The sequence below is a fragment of the Oreochromis aureus genome, linkage group 9, assembly GCF_013358895.1.
Source record: "Oreochromis aureus strain Israel breed Guangdong linkage group 9, ZZ_aureus, whole genome shotgun sequence".
NCBI classification, from domain to species: domain Eukaryota; kingdom Metazoa; phylum Chordata; class Actinopteri; order Cichliformes; family Cichlidae; genus Oreochromis; species Oreochromis aureus.
In genome coordinates this window covers 11,606,298-11,626,367 of record NC_052950.1, presented here as the reverse complement: position 1 = coordinate 11,626,367, position 20,070 = coordinate 11,606,298, and the positions used below count along the sequence as shown (strand labels likewise).

At 38.4% G+C, this 20,070-nt stretch overlaps 2 protein-coding genes across 2 annotated transcripts in view; both read right to left on the bottom strand.

Annotated features, from left to right (window-relative positions):
• The window catches only part of LOC120441982 (myelin-associated glycoprotein-like), a 36,566-nt gene that overhangs the window by 7,874 nt on the left and 8,622 nt on the right, over positions 1-20,070 (bottom strand). The gene's annotated exons all lie outside the window — the stretch shown is intronic.
• On the bottom strand, positions 8,508-13,978 carry LOC116329910 (sialic acid-binding Ig-like lectin 7). Its single transcript, XM_039617663.1, has 8 exons — positions 13,851-13,978; positions 13,637-13,688; positions 13,047-13,439; positions 10,748-11,053; positions 10,381-10,671; positions 10,117-10,195; positions 9,929-9,968; positions 8,508-9,766 (listed from the first exon to the last, which is right to left on the bottom strand). Exons 2-8 carry the CDS (start codon positions 13,683-13,685, stop codon positions 9,524-9,526), a joined length of 1,401 nt encoding a protein of 466 aa, XP_039473597.1. The 5' UTR covers positions 13,686-13,688; positions 13,851-13,978; the 3' UTR covers positions 8,508-9,523.

Genomic DNA, 20,070 nt, shown 5'->3' with positions numbered 1-20,070 from the left:
GTGGATCCGAAGATCCATAATTGGCCTATCTGGGTTGAAAGTCTCGATAAATGCACGGCGTTTCGGCGGGTACACCGGCTTCCGCGAGTGTGACGCTTATTTTGAGCGATGAAAAAATAATAGAATATAATTTTATTTTTATATTTCAATATCACAAGAATCTTCCAATTTAGAACTACAAGTTAAAAAAAGAACTAAACACAAATAAAATACACTTCAGCGAAATACTTCTAATTTATTTTCCCAAACCACCCGGAGCCGCAGTATAAGGACTAAAGAGCCGCATGCGGCTCCGGAGCCGCAGGTTGCCGACCCCTGACCTAGGCAGACAGATGAGGTGGTCCTTGTCCTGCTACTTTAAATCTGAAAGATCACACAGAGAAAGTTTTAAGTGAAGCTTTACACGTTTAATGTTTGCAGAGGTCTTTGTGATGCCAACTTCACTGCAGTCATTTGGATGGGTTCACTGTTGAGCTTTGAGGTATTTGATTAAAAATATCCACCATATAAGTAACAAATCATACATGACCATACATAGCATGTCAGCATGCAAATACTCTATGAAAAAAACAAAGAAGCTACTGCATCTGTAGGATATAATTTTCAGTTTTACAGAACAACAACCAGTTCCCTATGGAATTGTGCAACTTCTGTTTATTCAGATTTTTTATCAACACAAGAAAATTAAAACAGAGAACATAAAACGTGCACGGTGTGGTTTGGAGCTTTGAGACATTTATTTCAAGATTGCCCCAAATTAAATAAAAAATCCCTCAAAAAGGGATTTTTATAAAAGCATGCTTTTATAAAAATCCTATATGAACATGATGACACAAATTTAAACAGCTGAAGTATGTGGAGACTAAATTTTGCAGAACTATTTCTTTTTTGTGAAAATCAGTTCCTGATTCAACTTCTGTTTAATCAAATTACTTATGACCACAAGGAATCACCTGGAAACAGTTGGATGAAGTTACTACAGAAAACTGAACTTAAAAAGCGGCAGAATGTTGTTCGTTTAATTTTACTAAGCTGTAAAACAGACACATTTTGTCATGGCACTGGATCTGGTGACCCAGTGTTTGTGTTCTTGGTTTAAGTTATATTCTTTGAATTATTGTTTTTTGTTTGTATTGTATTTATAGTTTCTGGTTTCTAGGTTTTCTGTTCAGTTTCTATGCCTTCCCTGTGTTCCTGGTGTCATGTCTCTAGTTTTAGTTCTGTATTCTTGTTCTCCTTATTTGTCTCCGTGTTGTACGCTTGCCTTGGTTCTCTGTCACTATGTCTTCCCTGTGTTCCATGTCCAGTTACTTTGGTCTCTGAGCTTCACATTTCCATGTCTCAATGTCTAGTCCTCATTTTTATGAGGGTTATACTTTCTGTTTTATTTTGATAGTCCCTGTCTTGTGTGCAGTGTATCTAGTGTTGTTTCCCCTTGTGTCATTAGGTCCCATTGTCCCATCTGTGTTCCCACCTTTCCCCCCATCCTCACCTTGTCTTCCTTTTGTATTTAAGCCCTGTGTTTGTCTCTGTCCCTTGTCATGTCGTTAACCCTCAGTGGGTTTAATTCCAATGGGTTTAAATCTGGGAAATGAGCTCACCCGAAACCCTGGCTGATTGTGACTGACACCCGTTTTCACACCTCGGCACATGTGATTAGGTAGAGGATCATCAGGGGGTCCTTTGTACCTCTTTGGGGGGAAACTCCCACTGGGTTTAAATCTGGGACTCTCCACCATTTGACCTTAGAACTGAAGAAGCTTCTCGGATGAGAGGTGAAACATCTTCAAGCAACTTAAAGAAGTCCAGACGCTTTTCTTTCCAAGTTCCTTAGACTACGATGACCTGGATGACTGAGAACCTTCACAGGCATTTTTACACAGCTACAATCCTACCTGAAAATATTTTTAAAATTTATTTCGTGATCCAGAATGCACCACCACCGATCCATGCTCGATAAAACAAGGGGAGCAAGACCACATTCGGAAATTTTGAGCGTACTTGACTTGATGCGTACTTTGAATTAGAACAGTACTTGGTCTGCAACTGATGACGTATTACAAGTCCACGAGAATGCAAGTACACACAAGTATCCATTATTGAGACACGGCCTCAGTCTCCTTTTTATGTTCCCATCATGCACTGCTGTCACTTCAGAAAATGCCACTCCCACCTGAATGTCTCTAGATTTACCTTCCCCTCCCCTCACATGCAAGCTTGATCCTTATTCTCTGATTATATCCTTTATCCTTTATAATATAGAACAGCGGTCCCCAAACCCCCATGAGAGTTGAGGCTTCGGTGTGAAATTTATGGTTTTCAGGGTTTTCATTTTTATCGTTATTTTTTTTTAAAATCTTTTTTATCGTTAACTTGTTTTCCCTGGGTCTTTTCCCATGTGTTACAAATAAATCTTCTTTTTTTGGTAACAGTACTGGTTTTATTTTGTTGTATTTATCTGCGACACCTAAAGGCCGGTCCGTGAAAATATTGTGGGCCATATACTGGTCTGTGGTGCAAAAGAGGTTGGGGACCGCTGATATAGAGACACTCACCTATCTGCTGCTGAATTTGCAGAGGTAGGGCTACTCACCAACCAACTAGCTTTTTAAATCTTAATATAAAATGAGTAACAGCAGGGTGGAGATTAGGTAAGGCTGCACTTTTTGCAGCAATCTCATATAGTAAACTATTTCTGTATCAGTAATATGTTTTCTTTTTGTCCGTTAATAATCATGTGAAACTGCACATGATTGCAGCTAGCAGGTTGTTAATGCTATCCATCAAGTCTAAAAACAGCATGTTAATACGTGGAGGTCCTGAAGGCTGCTCCAAAAATGATCAGATTATATTTTAAATATTTGTTCAGTTCTCTTCCAAACCCCGGCTGTCTATTGTAGGTTTTGAGTATTTACTAAAATAAAAAGAAAATTGTTCAAACATCTCACCTGTTTGTTTTTATTCAGGCATACATGTATACTATTTTTATTAAGAGAGATTAAGTTTGTGTTTCTGTCATGTAATCATTGTGCTTAACTGTATGAGGGTTATTAGATATTATAAAACATATGATACATCAATTATCTTATTTTTCTTAAAGAAATCTACTACATGATGTGTAATTTTTTATGTCATGTGTCATTTTGTATTGCAAATATTAATGACAGTTAAATTAAGAGGCGATGGCAGTAAAGACTCCAGAACTGTGATGTCATCAAGTACACTGCTGTTCCAGTTGTAGAACGATCGCGCTGTGTTCTCGGGAAATCTGGACTCCTGTGTGAACTTGCAAAGTCCAGACAAGCGAAAACGGGAGTACAGACTTGCGTACTTGAGAACTGAGAAACGGCCTAAGAGTCTGCAGTCTATGAACTAACCACAGCTAACACCAGCTAACAAATGTGAGCTCGGTGGCGAGTAGCCTTCATTAATAGTAATAAAAATCACACACCATAAGAATGGATTTATGAAAACACGCTCTTCCTCAGATAACATTCGAAAGCTACTCCATTTGATGTGGCTGAGCCAGTCTAAAGATACCCCAATAGCAGTTTTCTCCTTAGATGCGGAGAAGGCTTTTGACAAAGTTGAATGGAGCTTTCTTTTTTCAACCTTGTTGCAGTTCGGGTTTGGTCCAGATTTTCTAGACTGGGTTAAATTGCTATACAAAGAACCAAAGGCGGCGGTAATATCAAATGGTATGGTTTCACCCTTTTTAGTTTGTCACGTGGAACTTATCAGGGCTGTTCTTTAAGTCCCCTTTTGTTCTTAATTTTTATAGAAACATTGGCAGTGAGTATCAGATCAATTAAAGGTGTGATAGGTGGGCAGCAGGAAAACAAACTTCTCCTCTATGCTGATGATATTTTTGCCATTATAACAAGAAGAATCAAGAAGTTTATTGTCATTTCGTATGGTGTTACCCAGCCTGAAACGAAATACTGTTTCTCACCAGCTTCTACAGTGCAATAAGCAATACGGTTTAAAAAGAATAAATACGGTTTAAAAAGAATAAATATGGTTTAAAAAGAATAAATACCATCACCATCTCTTTTGTTTTGTCCACATTGATGGTGAGGTTGTGGGATCTGCACCACACTCCAAGCTGCTCCACGTCCATTCTATAGGCAGACTCATCGTTGTCAGTGATGAGACCAACCACAGTTGTGTCGTCTGCAAACTTTAACTCTCCTCAGTGCCGCATTTAATGGACACCATAAAGGCATTCTCTGAGGTGTCAGGTTATACTATTAACTGGGGAAAGTCTGAAGTAATGCCACTATCCCCACTATGTTATCCGTACATGGTAGAAAAGTTCAATTTTAAATGGGTACCTAGAGGGATGAAGTATCTCGGGATTAGGCTAAGCCCAGTTATGGAGGTTCTACTACAACTCAAATCTGACCCGGTACAAATAAAAACAAATATAGAAAAATGTGGCAAATTAAAAATCTCATTGAGGGGCAAAACTGGTTAATTACTGGGGAAAAAATCAAGCCGGACAGGAATGGCTAAGTATAAAGTCTGAGATTTATACTCCTCTCGATCCGAAAAGTATGCTCTCTCAAAGCTGCACTTCAACGAACCCAATTTTGCTTCACTCTAGCCATGTATGGCTCAATATACATAGAATTCTTAAAATATCACCTCATGTGCAGTTTTACTTATCTCTTTGGAACAATCCAGCTATTCGTATAGGGGGGAAAAAACAAACTGTGTTTTGGAAATTGTGGAAGTCTCGTGGCATAAATGTTGTTAGTGACTTATTTAAAGATGGGTAATTTATGTCCTATATAGATCTTGTCCAAACGTACAAATTGGAAGGGAAGGAAAATTTTTGGAGATATATGCAAATTTGACACTGTGTGATGTTGAAGTTCAGAAGGGGACATGAAAATCTTGTTCTAAATTTTATAAATATGCCTCAGGAGTGCCACACAGCATCATGTTTTTATAGGTTGGTAAATGATAATAGAAGTGTGGAGTGTTTGACTATTAAAACTTTGTGGCAGAAAGATTTAAATGCACCAATTCCAAACAAAAAATGGATGGGGATTTTGGCAGAAAATAGGATTTATGTTAAGGAGGTGAGGAGCAAATGCATACAATATAAAATTCTGCATAGATATCATCATACTCCAACAAGATTACACTGTGTGAAGCTTATGCCTGACAATCTCTGTTGGAAATGCAAAAGTGAGGCGGGGGCTTTTGTACATTGTTTTGAGGAATGTTCCCTTATAGCTCCTTTTTGGAAGGAAGTCGTCACACTTTTAAAAGGTTGGTCAGGATTAGAAGTGCCATTCACTCCTGAATTGTGTTTGTTAGGAGACCGTTCTCATATTCCAAGAATTCAAAATAATATTTTTACGGTTGTTAAAGTTGGACTGGTAACTGCATCAAGGATTATCCTTAGGCACTGGAAGACTACAGCATGTCCTGAGCTGAAAGACTGGATTAGAGCAATGGCAGAGACTGCTTCCTATGAGTCCATGCTGAATAAACTTAAAAATGATACAGAAGACAAAGATAAATATTGGGACTACTTTTGGAGCTATCTAAAACAACCAGGAAATCATGACCCTATCATGATCTGAAGGATTATTATCTGTGACCACCGGTCCAAATGTTACTTTACTGTCATTTTTATTTGCCTGTTTCTGTGTTTCTTCTCTTGGAACCCACTGTTAGTTAGTTTCTCTTTCCTTTCGCTTAGACTTTTAAGAGGAGGGGTGCACACCAGCAGTTTTCTTGTGTTTTTGTTTGTTTGGTTTTTTTGTTGTGTTTTTTTTCTTTCTTTCCCTCTTATACAGGTTTAAGTATATGTTTTCAAAAAACTTGCAAAATCAATAAAAACTTAAATGTCCAAAAAAAATCACATAATTTTTCGATAATGAAGTTTCGCCCATCCCATTTTTCTTATGAAGTGGTGTCGGAAATGCATTCCTGCCCCTGCACTGCTGGCTCTGGGTCCATTGTGTTACTGATGCCACCAACATTAACAGGACGCTTACATTAGAGCCTTTATTGTGTGTTTTGTTTGGGTTTCCAGCAATCAGAGAAACTATATTAATTCCAGATGGAAATTTATTTTTTTTTTAAAAATTAAAAAGAGCTGCAGGTCATATGCTCTCAGCCTTGCAATGTATGACTACATGCTCAGACAGCTGAGCGAAAACCTGTGCCCAACTGCATTAAATCACCAGATTTGGAGAAGGCATAAAGATGGGAAGCCTAACACATGAAAGAGAAAATGACCACCGTGTATTCTATTTATTTCAACAAAGTAACTGTATTCTGATTATCACCTATTTAAATGGTAACTGTAACGGAATACAGTTACTCATATTTTGTATTTTAAATACGTAATGCCAGTACATGTATTCCATTACTTCCCAACACTGGTAGTAAGAACAGAGAATGCTCGGGCTGACGAGAGCTGTTACTTTGCAGAGATGATCATGAAACAGTGGATTCCAGGAGGGAGTAGGTTGCACAGTCTCTAACTACCTGTCCATGCCAAACAGCCAAAGTGAAGATTGGCTCTCAACTTGGTTACAGCCAAAATACAACAGAGTCGTGGGGTGCCAGGGTGCAGGTTTTAGATGAAAAGTAGTCACTGCAGAAAACAACCTGTAAATATTGTTTATATTGATTGTTTGCATGGATAGCACCACCCAGTGGAGAAAACTGTGTAGTTCTAGCTTAAAAGAAACAGCCTACTAAACATAATGTTGTTCTTTCAATATTATGTAACCAGAGATGGGCAGTAATGCGTTACTGTAATCCGATTACTTTTTCAAGTAATGAGTAAAGTAAGAGATTACTATTGCAAAAAAGGTAATTAGATTACTGTTACTTTCCCGTAAGCATGCTGCGTTACTGCGTTACTAAAACCATGATTTTTTTTGCAAGAACTTCTCATGATAGTGACGTAAGCGAGTGCGACGTTCGTGGCAACAGCTGTGTGCAGATCAACAATGGATAATATATCGAGTGCGGGAGAGAGTATGAGCGTGCAGCGTTTAAAGCGTGGAAATACTGACCTTACTTTGAGTTTGATTCCGTAAAAAGTGACAAAAACATTAGTGTCCGTTGTGTGTAAAGAAAACTTCTCTTTACAGTGAAAAAAACCCCTGAACTTCCAAGCAAGCGCCGAGTGCACTACCACGGAATGTGAAATTCACAGAGAATCTCGCGGATTCTTCCACTGACCGCTGCAGCACACCTGCACCAGGGCAAACCTCCGCTTACCCCACTCCTGCTTTACAGGTGAAAATAGAGCAACGGGACCGCTAGTCTTTGATTTTATTTATTTTCTGCTGTTTTACTTGCATCTATTTGAAAGAGTGAGTGTAAACACAAAAAAATATTTTATGTGCTGGAATGTGCAGAAAATAGGTTTAAATGTTAAACAAATTTCTTCCAGTCAGAGAATGTTGCATATAATTACATTTTTGCTTGATGCATAAAGTTAAAAGATTAAAACTAAAAAACAAGTTTTAAAAAGAGAGTTTTCCATTTGATTACATTTTGTATGATGGATTATGCAGAAAAAGTAGAATTGGGCTGAAAGATCTATCGCTTTATTACCTATCCAGGTTTTAAATCATGTTTTTAAAAAGTAACTAAGTAATTAATTACTTTTGAAAATAAGTAATCAGTAAAGTAACGGGATTACTTTTTGGGGGGGAAGTAATCAGTAATTAGTTACTAATTACTTTTTTCAAGTAACTTGACCAACACTGTATGTAACCAAATCACAGCCACATGTGCTTCTACTCCTAGTGTTAGTCCAAAATGGGGAGTGTTGCGAAATCAGTTTTTACCCCGGTTCTTTTATTCGTCGAGGGATCCAGAGATGGCACCGGAACTCAGTAGTTATTTTTACAAAATCTTTATTCATCTTTATTCATCTTCATTTAAGCATGCACTTCTAGAAGGGAAGACGAGGCCGGTGTCCCTCTGAAACAATCTTCACCCCTTTGTTAGTCACAGCCAGCTTTATAGAGGCGACCCCATCATAAATCCCCCATGGTGTGCTGGAAACTCTGTATGTCTGTGTGTGTATGCACGAGCACGTGAGTGCCTGTGTGTGCGCATACCCGTATGTCTATGTGAGTGCACGTGAGTGAGCGTGCATGTGGATGTGTGAGTGTAACAGTTAAAACACTGTGGGTGTGTGTCTCTTCCTAGGGGCCATAAATACCATCTCCCCTCCAGACCACAGTTATCAAGTTACAAATGTTGAGACCCCCACACAGGTATCCTCTGGGGAATTTCCACTCAGCATTAACTCCTCTTTGTCTTACTTTTACAGTTCAACTGGGGAGGGTCTCCTAAGATCTACTCCTAAGTTCATGACACAGTCAGGCCTTTATTTATATCCAGGGCAGTGTCAGTGTCTCATAATAATTCTACATTCTATCTTAACACATTTCTAAACTCTAAAACAAACTAAACATTCCTACATGTCTAAACTCTAAAATAAGCTAAACATTTCTACAGGAGGGTTGCATCAGGAAGAGCATCCAACATAGACTCTATGCAAAATAAAACATGTGGATATAAAGAATGATATTTCAATGGCAGATCAGCTCGAGCCCAGATTAACTCCCCCTGTTGATATTGTTCAACATGGTGCATGTGGAAATTGTATCACTGTTGACCAAAGACAAAGGAAAAGGAAAGGGGAAACTTGTTGAGAGCCAGGGTCAAAGTATAAACGCAGGAGTGTGGAGGTAACAGTCGGGACTCTAAAGGGTCTAACAAAAGCAGCTGAAAGAAGAAAAAGATGACTTAAAAGAACTATATCAGGAATATTTCACATAAACAGTCTGATGCATAATGACATCAGCTGTCCTCTCTTTAACAAAAAGCATGCCGTTTATTCAGGCTGATGAAAAAATACAAAAGCAAATGGCAAACAAAAAGGCGAACAAAGCTGAAAACTAAACTATCACTTATACTGGGTGAACTAGGGCTAGACTTGAGAAACATGAACATGATGAGATTTGAGAATTCCAGTGACATGAGACAAATAAAAGATAAACAAAGGGAGACAGAAAACTTAAATACACAGAAGGATAATGGGGGAAGTGGAAACAGCCGATGCAAATAAACATGATGACACAAGGGAAGCAAAACTAAACACACTGAACATGAAACACGAGAATGTCAAAATAAAGGAGAGGCGTAGACTGGGACACGTCAGCTTGACACAACTGTTGAGTGCAGGGTGCAGAAAAAAACTCAAACAAAGAAGCTACAGCATGCGTAGGTTTTGATTTTCAGTTTTACAGAACAGCATCAGCTGACATCTGAAACCAGTTCCTTATTGAAGTAAATTTGAAGTAAACTTCTGTTTATTCAGATTTTTCATGAACACAAGAAAAATGAAAACAGAACATGAAAAGCTGCAGAGTGTTGTTTCTTTGTTTAACGTCACTGAACTGTGAAAATGACCCACTGAAAAGCTCCATGTGTGTATGTCGACGCTGAAGTAATGTCATTTCACAACATTTCAAATTTTCTTCACCTCACTGTAGAGTTCCTCCTGGACACGAGGACTCTGTGTTAAGTTGTTTTCTGGCTTGGTGACTTTCACCTGTGCGTACACTGTATCCTGCTCCTGTCCTCTGTCCTGCACTGAGTCAGAGGATGCTTCATGCGTGGAAATGTTAATCTCACTATAATGGATGTTTTCTTCAACTTCCTCTGTTTTACTTCCAGGTTCTTCAACAACCTGCTTTTCATTTATTTGAATCTATGGAATTAAAATAATAGAAAGGTCTTTTAGCTGAGTCAGTTATTTTTTTGTTACATTAAATGATCAGACTGCTCTGACAAAGATGCTACTGTAAATAATCACTAGAACAGTCAGTTATCCTGCAGATAGATTTTTTTGGTTTTGTTTTAATTCCCTTACCTGAGTCTGTTGTTGTCTTTGATGCTTCGATTTTAACCAGCTGGAAGACACAAGAGGCTGTTAAATTAACTCTATTAAATATGAGTGTGAATAAAGTTAATCTGTTGGAAAACAGATATTTTAATGTGCAGCTAAAATATCTTTGACACTAACAGTATGTGTTTTCTGCTTTCATGTGTGATACTTACCAAACAAAGATTATCAAGCAGAGTAAGATTAAGAGTAAAATGATCCCAATGATTACGCCAATATGTTGCCACAGTTTGTCTGTTGAAGCACAATCAACAGAAATCATGAAGTAACAAAAGCAAAAAATGATTTTATGTTGACATATTGATTCAGGCTGTGCTTCGTTACTACTTTTTTTTTTTTTTTTAATTAGAGATATAATAGATACAAAAAAGTTTTTAAAAAATGATGGAAGCATATAACACACATACTTTCATCTTTACCATTGCCTTTAACAGTCACAAGAATCTCTCCTGATGTCTGATTACCCAGATCATTAGTGGCCACACAGTAATAAACTCCTCCATCTGTTACATTGAAGCTGTAAATCTCTCCTTCAGATGCTTTCACAGTTTCACCTGGTTCAAGAAGAGCCGAGATGGCTCTGCTCTTCTTGAACCAGGTGAAGCTGCTGACTGGAGGTTTGGCTCTGCTGGAGCAGGTCAGCTTCACCCAGCTGCCTGCTGACACCAAACCTGATGGACTGATGGATGCTGAGGTGTCTTTAGGAGCATCTGTAGGGGAAAAAAATGAAGTCCCATGAATCATGATATGTTGACAGGATCCAACAACAAACTCCGATTGTCTTACATGAAACACTGAGAGTCTCTTCTGTCTCTGCTGTCTTGGTGTCTTTTCCTTGGTTCACAGGATATCTGGCAGAGCAGCTGATCTTCGTTCCATCATGTGTGTCTGACAGAGTGATGGTCTGCTGGATTTTAGTTGTAAAGCTTCCATCTGTGTTTTGCTCTGTTTTGTTGTCAGAGTCTTGTGTGAGATTCCAGGTGAGTTGAGGAGGGGAGTGTGGACAGGGAGTGAGAGCTGAGCAGGTTATAGTGACAGACTCCTTCTCCTTCAGATCACCTGGGATTGTAATATTGGGCCTCCAAGGAGAATCTGTGGTTTCACATTAAACACAGTTTGTGCACTGATAATACAGTCAAGAAAGAGATGGAGATCAGTGACAACAATGGATAAAAAAAACAAAATGTGGTATTTTCCTCCTTCCTGAAATCCTGCATATTTGTCTCACTTAAAAGTTTCAGATAAAAACTCATTTTAATATTAGACAAAGGTAACCTGAGTAAAAGATGGTGGTGGTTGTGTTATGGTCTGAGACTCAAAAAAAAAAAAAAAAACCTGAATGAAGGTTTTGGAGCGGCCTAGTCAAAGAGGCTTGAATTCAAAATTAAATGTTATGCTTTGATTTTAAACAAGTTGTTCATGCTTGGAAAATGTAGCTGAATTAAAATTATTAAGCAAAGAAGAGGGAACCAAAATTCTTCAATAGCACTGTGAATGACTCATTACCAGCTACCAAAAACACTTGCAGTTCTTGCTGCCAAGACATTTAGTTATTAACACAGGGGCAGGTAGGTTTGGATAACATTTTTCCTTAAAAATAAAATCACCATTCAAAAACTGCAATTTTTATTCAGGCAGGTTGTCTTTGTCTTATCATAAAATATTATTTCAGTTTAAACATGCAGAAGTGACAAATATGCAAATGCCGTTTTAGTTTTTAATCACTAACAGACAGGATCTTTCCTTTTTACGTCCCCTGTCAGTGCAGGATAGGTTGGGGAAGGGATGTAGAGTATGTATTTGTGTCAGGCCATTAGTTTGTTGAACAGTAACTTGTGAAGTTTCCATGCAAACCAGACTATTTATGTCATGGTACTCGGTCATGTGACTCCAGTATGTGGGTTGTTAATGTGTCATTTTGTATTCATTTGTGTTCTAGTTTCAGTTTAGCTCATCCAGTCAATTTCTAGGTTGCCATTAGTCCTTTGTTTCTTAATTTCTTTGTGTCATCGTCCCCTGTGTTTAAGTTCCCCTTGTTGTTTATTGGGTGTTATTGGTCATGTTTCTTGCCTGCCTGGTTAATGTTGTCAAGTTCGTGTGATGCCTGCGTCTTGTCATGTTTTCCTGTTTATTGTGAAAGTCCAGTTTCCATGTCTTTGTGTTTTTGGTTTACATTTCCTGTGCATCATTATGTTCATCCTAGTCAGCTGTTTCCTCATGTGTCTCCACTCCCCCTAATCACCTTATGTGTATATTTAAGTCCTTTGTCTCTTTGTCAGGTCATCTGTTATCTTCCCCACAGGTTTCATAGTTTTCCCTCATTGTTTCACTGTGTTTCATAGCATTCCTAGTTACTCTGTGTTCATAGTATTTCATAGTCTTTTCACAGAGTGTCACTGTCTTTTAGTTTACACAGTGTTCTCAGTCCCCTTAGTTTTCCCAGTTTCAGTGTGTCTCTAGAGTTGTTCTCATGCCATCAGCCACAATAAAGGCTCGCTTTATTTTTGGAAACTTAGTTCTGTCTTCACCGTGTCCGCTTTTGGGTCTACCTCATCTACACACCGGCGCACCCCGCCATGACAATTTAAACATAAAAAAATCATAAATATGCTTTTAAACAGTGACTTTTTCTTTGTATGCAGGATTTCTTCTCTTTTATTTTTTATTTTCTGTTTTCTTGCAGTTTTGCTCGAGACTTGTTCATTTTTAAGGGCTTTGCACCAGCAGTGGTAGTGAACAAGGTGGTATTGAACTCTGAGAGGTTTGGGTAGTATTTGGTAAATATATCTGTGTTTGTTAACAGTCTGTATTACAGTTTGTATTCTAGATTGTTAAAAACTGTCTTTACTACAGTTTTTTTTTTTTTTTTTGCCGATTCCCAATTTTACTGTTCACAATAAAGACCCCAGAAGACTAACTATTATCCTGAGCCATCTTAATTTTCCAAATTTCCAGCGAAACACAAAACACTTAAATGGGCTCATTTCTGTTACATTTGTTCATAATTTATTTTTTAGTTGTTTTGAATAAAAGCTGCAGCTGATTATACTTTATTGTTTATAGAAATGAGAAGAAACCTTCTTACCTTTAATTGTTATTCGAAGAGGATCACAAACAGCTGTTGCTCTGAACGGCAAGTTCATAATTCTGAAGTAGTATGTGTTTGTATAATTTGTGGTTAAATTGGAAAACAGAGTGGTGCAGTTTCTCTGTGTCAGGTTTCCTGTAATATTCATTGGATAGATGTTAACTGTCAAACTGCTGTTGAAGATCACATTGTTTAGATTACTGCCAAAGTCATGATTATTTTTAATCCACACTCCAAACACAGGTCTTGTGCTGTCAAACGCATTGCTCCCAGTCAGTCCATAGTCACTAAAGTTACATGGGATGTGTAAACATGATCCACTCAGAGCTTCCATCTCTGTTGGTGCAGTGATGAACAGGTTTGTAGGATCAGGACAAGCAACCAAAGTGCCTGAAAACAACAGAATATCGTGAAAATATAGAAATGTAGATGAAGAGAAAATTCATGATGAAAAATCTGACTTTAAGAGTCATGGGTTTGCTTTTTATCTCTTGTTCTTTCAACATCCTCAGTCTACTTGACTTTGTAAAGTATGTCTATCTGCACTGATCTGTCAGACAGTAAATGACTGAAATGAGACGGCTCACTTGGAATAAAGAGGAGACTCAGTAACATGATGTCTGTCATAAAACCCATCACCTGGAAAAACATGAAGAAAAGAATCATTACACAAATAAGAAACAAAAACAGGAACTTGCCTCGTTTTGTAAAGCACTTAAACAAAAACTAAAAAAAATTAAATAAAGCCTTTTATTCCATTGCAATGCACAAAATTAATAAACTGTATTAAAGTTTTCTTACCAAATGATCAGGCTGCTACAGAGGAGAGACAACAAAGTAAAAGTCAATGTGTGATTTCAGCAGTGCGAGTGAAACACTTCTCTGTTTAGATGTTGTAATGTCAAAGCAAAATTTAGTATTCTGTCTTTCTTTATTCAGTCAGTCTGCTTTTTATGTTCCCATCATGCACTCTGCTCTCACTTCAGATGCTGCCACTCCCACCTGCCTCTAGATTCACCTGACACTCCACTCACATGCAAACATATTCCTCATTCTCTCAGTAGTTCCCTTCCATGTACGCCTCCCTTGGCTTTGTCTGTTCTGCTTTATTCTTATCAGTTCTGATCTGCGTTTTTTGAGACTGACCTTAGTGTCCGTGTGTTTGTTTTATTTTATTTGCTAAATAAGGACATTTGATTTTTATTTGTATCTAAAAATATTTTAGATATATTGGATTTTTTTTTTCTTACAAGCAACAGAATAATTGCCAAAGAGCTATTACCCAAAAACATAGTATCTGCATGGTGTACACTGTATTTTCAAAAATAAAAAATAAAAGAAAGAAAAATGGAGGACAAAAGTGGCATGCCTTAAAAAAAAAAAAAAAAAAAAAAAAAAATCTACAGCGATTTCACAAAAGATTACCAAATTAATGTCCATGTGGCAGGGGTGTGGTCTCTGGCCTGCTGCAGTGGAGGGGTGCTGCAGTGAGCTCATGGGGCAGTGCTGGGATGTCAAAGGGGACAGGTGATTTTGATGGGATTAGTGACTCTCTCCCCTTTTTATAGTGACAGAGGAGACTGGCAAGAGGTGAGTGTATAAGTATAACAATCAAATCATTTTGATCTACTTAACTTGCTGACCTACTCTGAGCTAATACTGTTTTTATTCTGATCCTTTGCAGGAGAAAGGTTGGAGAACAAAGCAAACGAGATCCAAAGATGCACATATCACTGTGTCCCGAGTTGATGATGATCACCCAATAAGAAAGCAGCATCCCCTGGGCATTCAGTGGAATGCCCACCTACATTTGCGATCTGCTCACACGGAAAAGTACTGTTTCTTACAGCCTGCGTTCAAGCGATCTTTTGTTGCTCAATGTTCCATTTGCCAGAACTGAACTGGGAAAGAGGGCTTTTACTTATGCTGCCCCTTTCACATGGAACACGATGCAAAAGGATTGGAAGATAGCAGATCTTATTTCATTAAATGCTTTTAAGTCTAGATTGAGAGAGCCAGAGAAAATCGTTTTTTTAAATGTAATTGTTATTTTATAATATGTATGTAACTTTGTAATTTCAACGTGTTGTCGCCTCTTGGCCAGGACTCCCTTGAAAAAGAGGTTCTTAATCTCAATGGGACTTTTCCTGGTTAAATAAAGGAGATATATATATATATATATATATATGATGCAAAACAAAATCCTTCTAAATTAATCATCTAACTCAGCAATAATTGAGAGGAAAAAGCCAAAAATATACTAAACAAATTTGCAAGTTCACAGTTTGAACAGTAGTTGATCCCTCTGGTCTCTCTGCTGGAATTTTTAGCTGTGAACGTGTGAACGAGCAGCTTTCTTTCTGATTAAGCTCTGGAGCCGGGGAGCATGTTGGTCCAACACAGCATAAAAGTAGTTCTTCAGGTAGAGGTCTGTAATCCTGTGGAATTATGCACAGATCCGAACACACAGGATAAATTTACATTTACAAGTTTCAATTAGTCTACAAATCTTTGCAAAATACATCAAAATCCTTACACTACAAGACATACATACATACATGGCATAACTTGTTCAGACAGGCCTGATAACAGAAGTCAATATAAAATACATCTTGTTAGTAGGGATGGGTATCGTTTAGGTTTTATCCGATACCGGTGCCAAACCGGTACTTTTGAAACGGTGCTGGTGCTTAAACGGTGCTCAAACCGGTGCTTAAAGAATGGAGAACACAAAATTGGTCCAAAAACCTCTCATGTTCAGCTGTTTTTTTGTAAAAAGATAACAATGTTAGCCTTTGCTTAAGCTATAGGGCATATATGGTCTCACTCTTGGCTGGAAGCAGTGCTTAAACAATGGAAAAAACACAAACTTTGTCCAAAAACCTCTCATGTTTAACTGTTTTCCACTTTTCTTTGGTCATTTTAGCCTTTTGGCCAGGGTGAAGGGAGTATCTGCCATCAAACAAGAAGACAGCCGCATGTAACTACGACAGTGTTTGCTAGTTCACCTTACATGCATTAATGTAATAATGTGGTTAGCGTACTCAACGTTAATTACACACGAACAACATGAAGCTACTCACGCAGAGGAGAACGGCTGCTGCTGCCATCATCATCCGTCATCATTTCTGCTACACTGACAGGGCTAGGGGCCAGGACTCTACTCTTCGGGTTCTTGGGGGATGTTGCTAACTCCGGGTCCGATAACAGGCACCACACCCGCAGTAGATGTGCTCCGTGTGAGGTCTCGCAGCAAGCTATCAAACATGGCGCATTTCTCGGCTTTTAAAAAAGCGCTATGCGTCGCCAGGTGTTTCATGAGATTTGAGGTGTTACCTCCTTTGACAGTATCACAGTATCAGCTTAAAGCACTTGTTGCAGGCTGCTGAGTTTGCATCTTTGCTGTGAAGTACAGCCAGACTTTTGATCGCCGCCTTGGGCATTTTTAATCTGTAGCTCTGCTCTAAAAGAACGTACGTACCTGGGCCCGCCTACTATCCTCGGAAACGTAAAATGATTGGCTAGAATTGGCTCAGGAAAAAAAAAAGCACCGAAATGTGCGCTGCTTTTCGGTCTGGTTACTACCGTTTATGTCAGAACCGGTGCCATCATGGCACTGGACACCAGTACCCATCCCTACTTGTTAGATACATTTATATACATTCTTACCTGGGACTCAAATTTCAGAGTAGGCCAGCGATCCAGGATCTGACCTACTGGTAGGTCATCACTGACAATCTCTTTGCATCGCAAGGCCAAAGTGGTCTGCATCAGCTTTGTAATCAGGACAGGATTCTTTTTACTTTTCTTGATTTCATCTATAATCTGTAGTCTTAGCTGGTCAAGGCGAACAGCAACTTCACCCCAGAAAATGTACTTCTGCCCTGGCATGGACATAACAGTAAAACACAGAAGACAAGACCGACTACACAGAGAACATAAAAGACCAGGTAGACATAGATGAAACATAACTAGCCCAGAATTCAACTAAACCTTAACTAATAATAACAACAATACAAGAACTTCACCTCATTTCAATATAACATAAGAAAGCAAAAATGCAAAATAAACTCAAAATGCTGGGTCACAGACCCAGCCCCTGACAGAAAAAAAAACCAAACTATAAGGCCTTCACTAATGTACACAGGGCATCAGAATAAAATAAAACGAAAAAATAACTGTTGGATAAATATATTATTGATGGATTCACCCTTCAGTTAACCTAAAATAGACCAGGCACAACAACTTTGCAGTTCAGAAGCTTCTACATTTCAACATTTCAGCTTCTGTATTACATAAGTTCTACTGCTTAATTATGTAATGATTAATCACTGCTTTTGTAAATATTGTCCTGTGCCTACAATTTTGCTGCCCCAGTTTTAATATGTACAATTCCAGAGAACTAAACGTAAGTTTCAAGTTCCACCAGTTAGCAAACGGGTTAGCCAAAGTCAATATCCATGTTTGCGCCAAGCGTGAAGCAGTGCAGCAGTGCACATGAATTTAACAATTTATCCACAAGGCTGTTTATAATCTGCAAATCCAGAAACGCCTTCTAAAGACTTCTTTTAAAATAGTAAGAGATTAGAAAAGTAGGAGCAGCACCTCTGCTGGGACATATGTGTTATACTAAATGTCTTGATGCATTCTCAATCATCCAGGTAAGTAAATCTCCAAAACACCAAAAGTTGATTCTGTTCATCTGGACGTAGCGTTTTCCACTGAAAACGCTACGTCCAGACACTTTTGGTGTATGTTCAAAACTTTTGGTGTTATACTAAGGCTACGTCCACCAGAAGCCTCGCTTCTGTCAGTCTGCCCGAGGGCAGCTGTGGCTACAACTGCAGCTTGCCTCCACCAGTGTGTGAATGTGAGAGTGAATGAATAGTGGAATTTTAAAGCGCTTTGAGGGTCTCAAAAAGCGCTATATAAATGCAATCCATTATTATTAGTATTATATATCTGAATTGCTAACCCTAACAAACCACAATGACCTGTGTTATGAAGGAAGGAAGGCTCAGGGTTTAGGTAATGGCCTGTATTTGTATAGCGCTTTTCTCGTTCCTAAGGACCCCAAAGCGCTTTACACAACCAGTCATCCACCCGTTCACACACACATTCACACACTGTCATCATCATGGGCTCATCCGATTAGAATGAGAATAAGCAGTCATCAATCATTCACAGGGTTCTCCTTTTATTCTCAAATCAATAAAGGAAAGACTAGTGATGGGTCCAGCAACACTGACGCACCGACGCTTGTATCAAGCTCACCTAGCGATGCCTGTATCGGTGCGTGCGTCGCTTTAAGAAAAAGTCATGTGATCGATACAGCTGCTGTATCGCTCATTGCCAACGCGCCAAACTGTTTAAAAGGGAGCGCATCCGTGTCTGCCAACGGAATGAGTCGCCACCAAAAAACACACAAAATTACTCTCGCAAAGAAAAAGAAAAAAAAAAAATATCTATATCTATCTCCAAAAACAAAATGGAGCCCGAAAGAAAAAGAAATGTTTCTGCTGTGCGCGATCATTTTGATCTTTTCACTGCAAATAAGGTCACTGTTTGTCTGTCTTTGTTTCAGTGTAATCAATCAGAATAGGAAAAACAACAATGTGAGTTGAAGTGTAAATTATTTATTTCATTTTATGCAGGTTAAATGTCGCATCTGTTCTGCGTTTCTTACACAAACAAAAACACCTCAGTGTTTAGGCATTACAGAGCCAAACATGAAAATGAGGAGACAAACACACCGAGAATGAACACTGGTAGGCCTATATAGACACTGAATGGCTTTATCATCATTTTTTTTTTATTAATATGTGTTTTATTATTTTCAAATCAAGCAAGACTGTTCTGGACCAGGCAGTCCTGAATTTTATTATAAAGGACTGCCAACCCCTTAGTATTGTGGAGAGTGTCGGAAAGAAACATTCCAAGATCAGAGGATCCTTTAACGTACTGGGGGAATAGGAAGACATCTTATCAGAACCTTTTCCACCTGGCTTTACAGTTTTTATGTACCCCAGCTTCATCTGGGCCTGTGAGTTTTCCAAAGCTGGGGAAATGGTGTATAAAAACAAAAAACAAAAAAAAAAAACAAAAAAAAAACGCAATAGACTGAATGCAAAAACATTGGATAAACCTATTTTTCTGAATACAAATTTATAATAAACTCTGAGTCAAATGGGTAATATTACATTCACAATACTTTCATTTTAATTTTCACTTAATGTCATTCACAATATGTTTTAAAGATGTCTAAAATATTTGCAATATAAAAGATAAAATGATTCCATGGAAAATACAATACCTTACAGCAGGGGTCCCCAATCCCAGTCCACGAGGGCCGGTGTTAAGTAACTCGAAATAATACATGAACTCAGGAGACTCAACAGACACTCACCTCAGCTGCCGCCCCATGTGGGAGTGAAGAAAGAGTGAAGGGTAGGTGAGTGCAGTCCTTATATAACGAGTGACAGGTGGGTGCAATTAAGGGTAAGCACCACCCCCAATCAAAGGTGAGGAAAAGAAACAAGGTGCATCTGGTGAAGTGAATGTGCTGAAAGGTGAGCCTTTACAACAACCTGGACTGCCAGCATTATTACATGCTGTGAACATAAGTAGCTTTGATCACATACTTGTCATACATTCACAGCATAGGATCAGACTCACTGTGCGACTGTGAAATCAGGCCCATATCTATGGGACTGATTTCTGCTAATAACACCTATTGTATGGACTAATAACATCCGAAGCGGGTGAATAACGTTACCCAGTCACTAGCTGTACCATTACCCAGAATACATCACTCCCTCCATCAATGCAATAAACGATACAAAAGTAATAGCCTGTATTTAATTTATCTACTGTTTTTCAGTTAGTTGTTTACATTATATAATATATTGTGTTCAGTATACGTCACTACAATGTGATTTCGGAAATATATAAATATACGGACAACAGGCTCTTCCGTGGCAATCTTTTGTTGTCAATAAACAACGTTTAGGGAGCTCTATAG

Bases quoted from the DNA above. Each gene is read 5' to 3' on its own strand.
- LOC116329910 (XM_039617663.1), bottom strand. From the start codon at position 13,685: ATGGGTTTTATGACAGACATCATGTTACTGAGTCTCCTCTTTATTCCA. The intron at 10,196-10,380 runs GTAAAGATGAAA...GTGCTTCAACAG, and splicing joins TGTGACTGTTAAAGGCAATG to ACAAACTGTGGCAACATATT. The intron at 9,767-9,928 runs GTAAGGGAATTA...TTAATTCCATAG, and splicing joins AAAGACAACAACAGACTCAG to ATTCAAATAAATGAAAAGCA.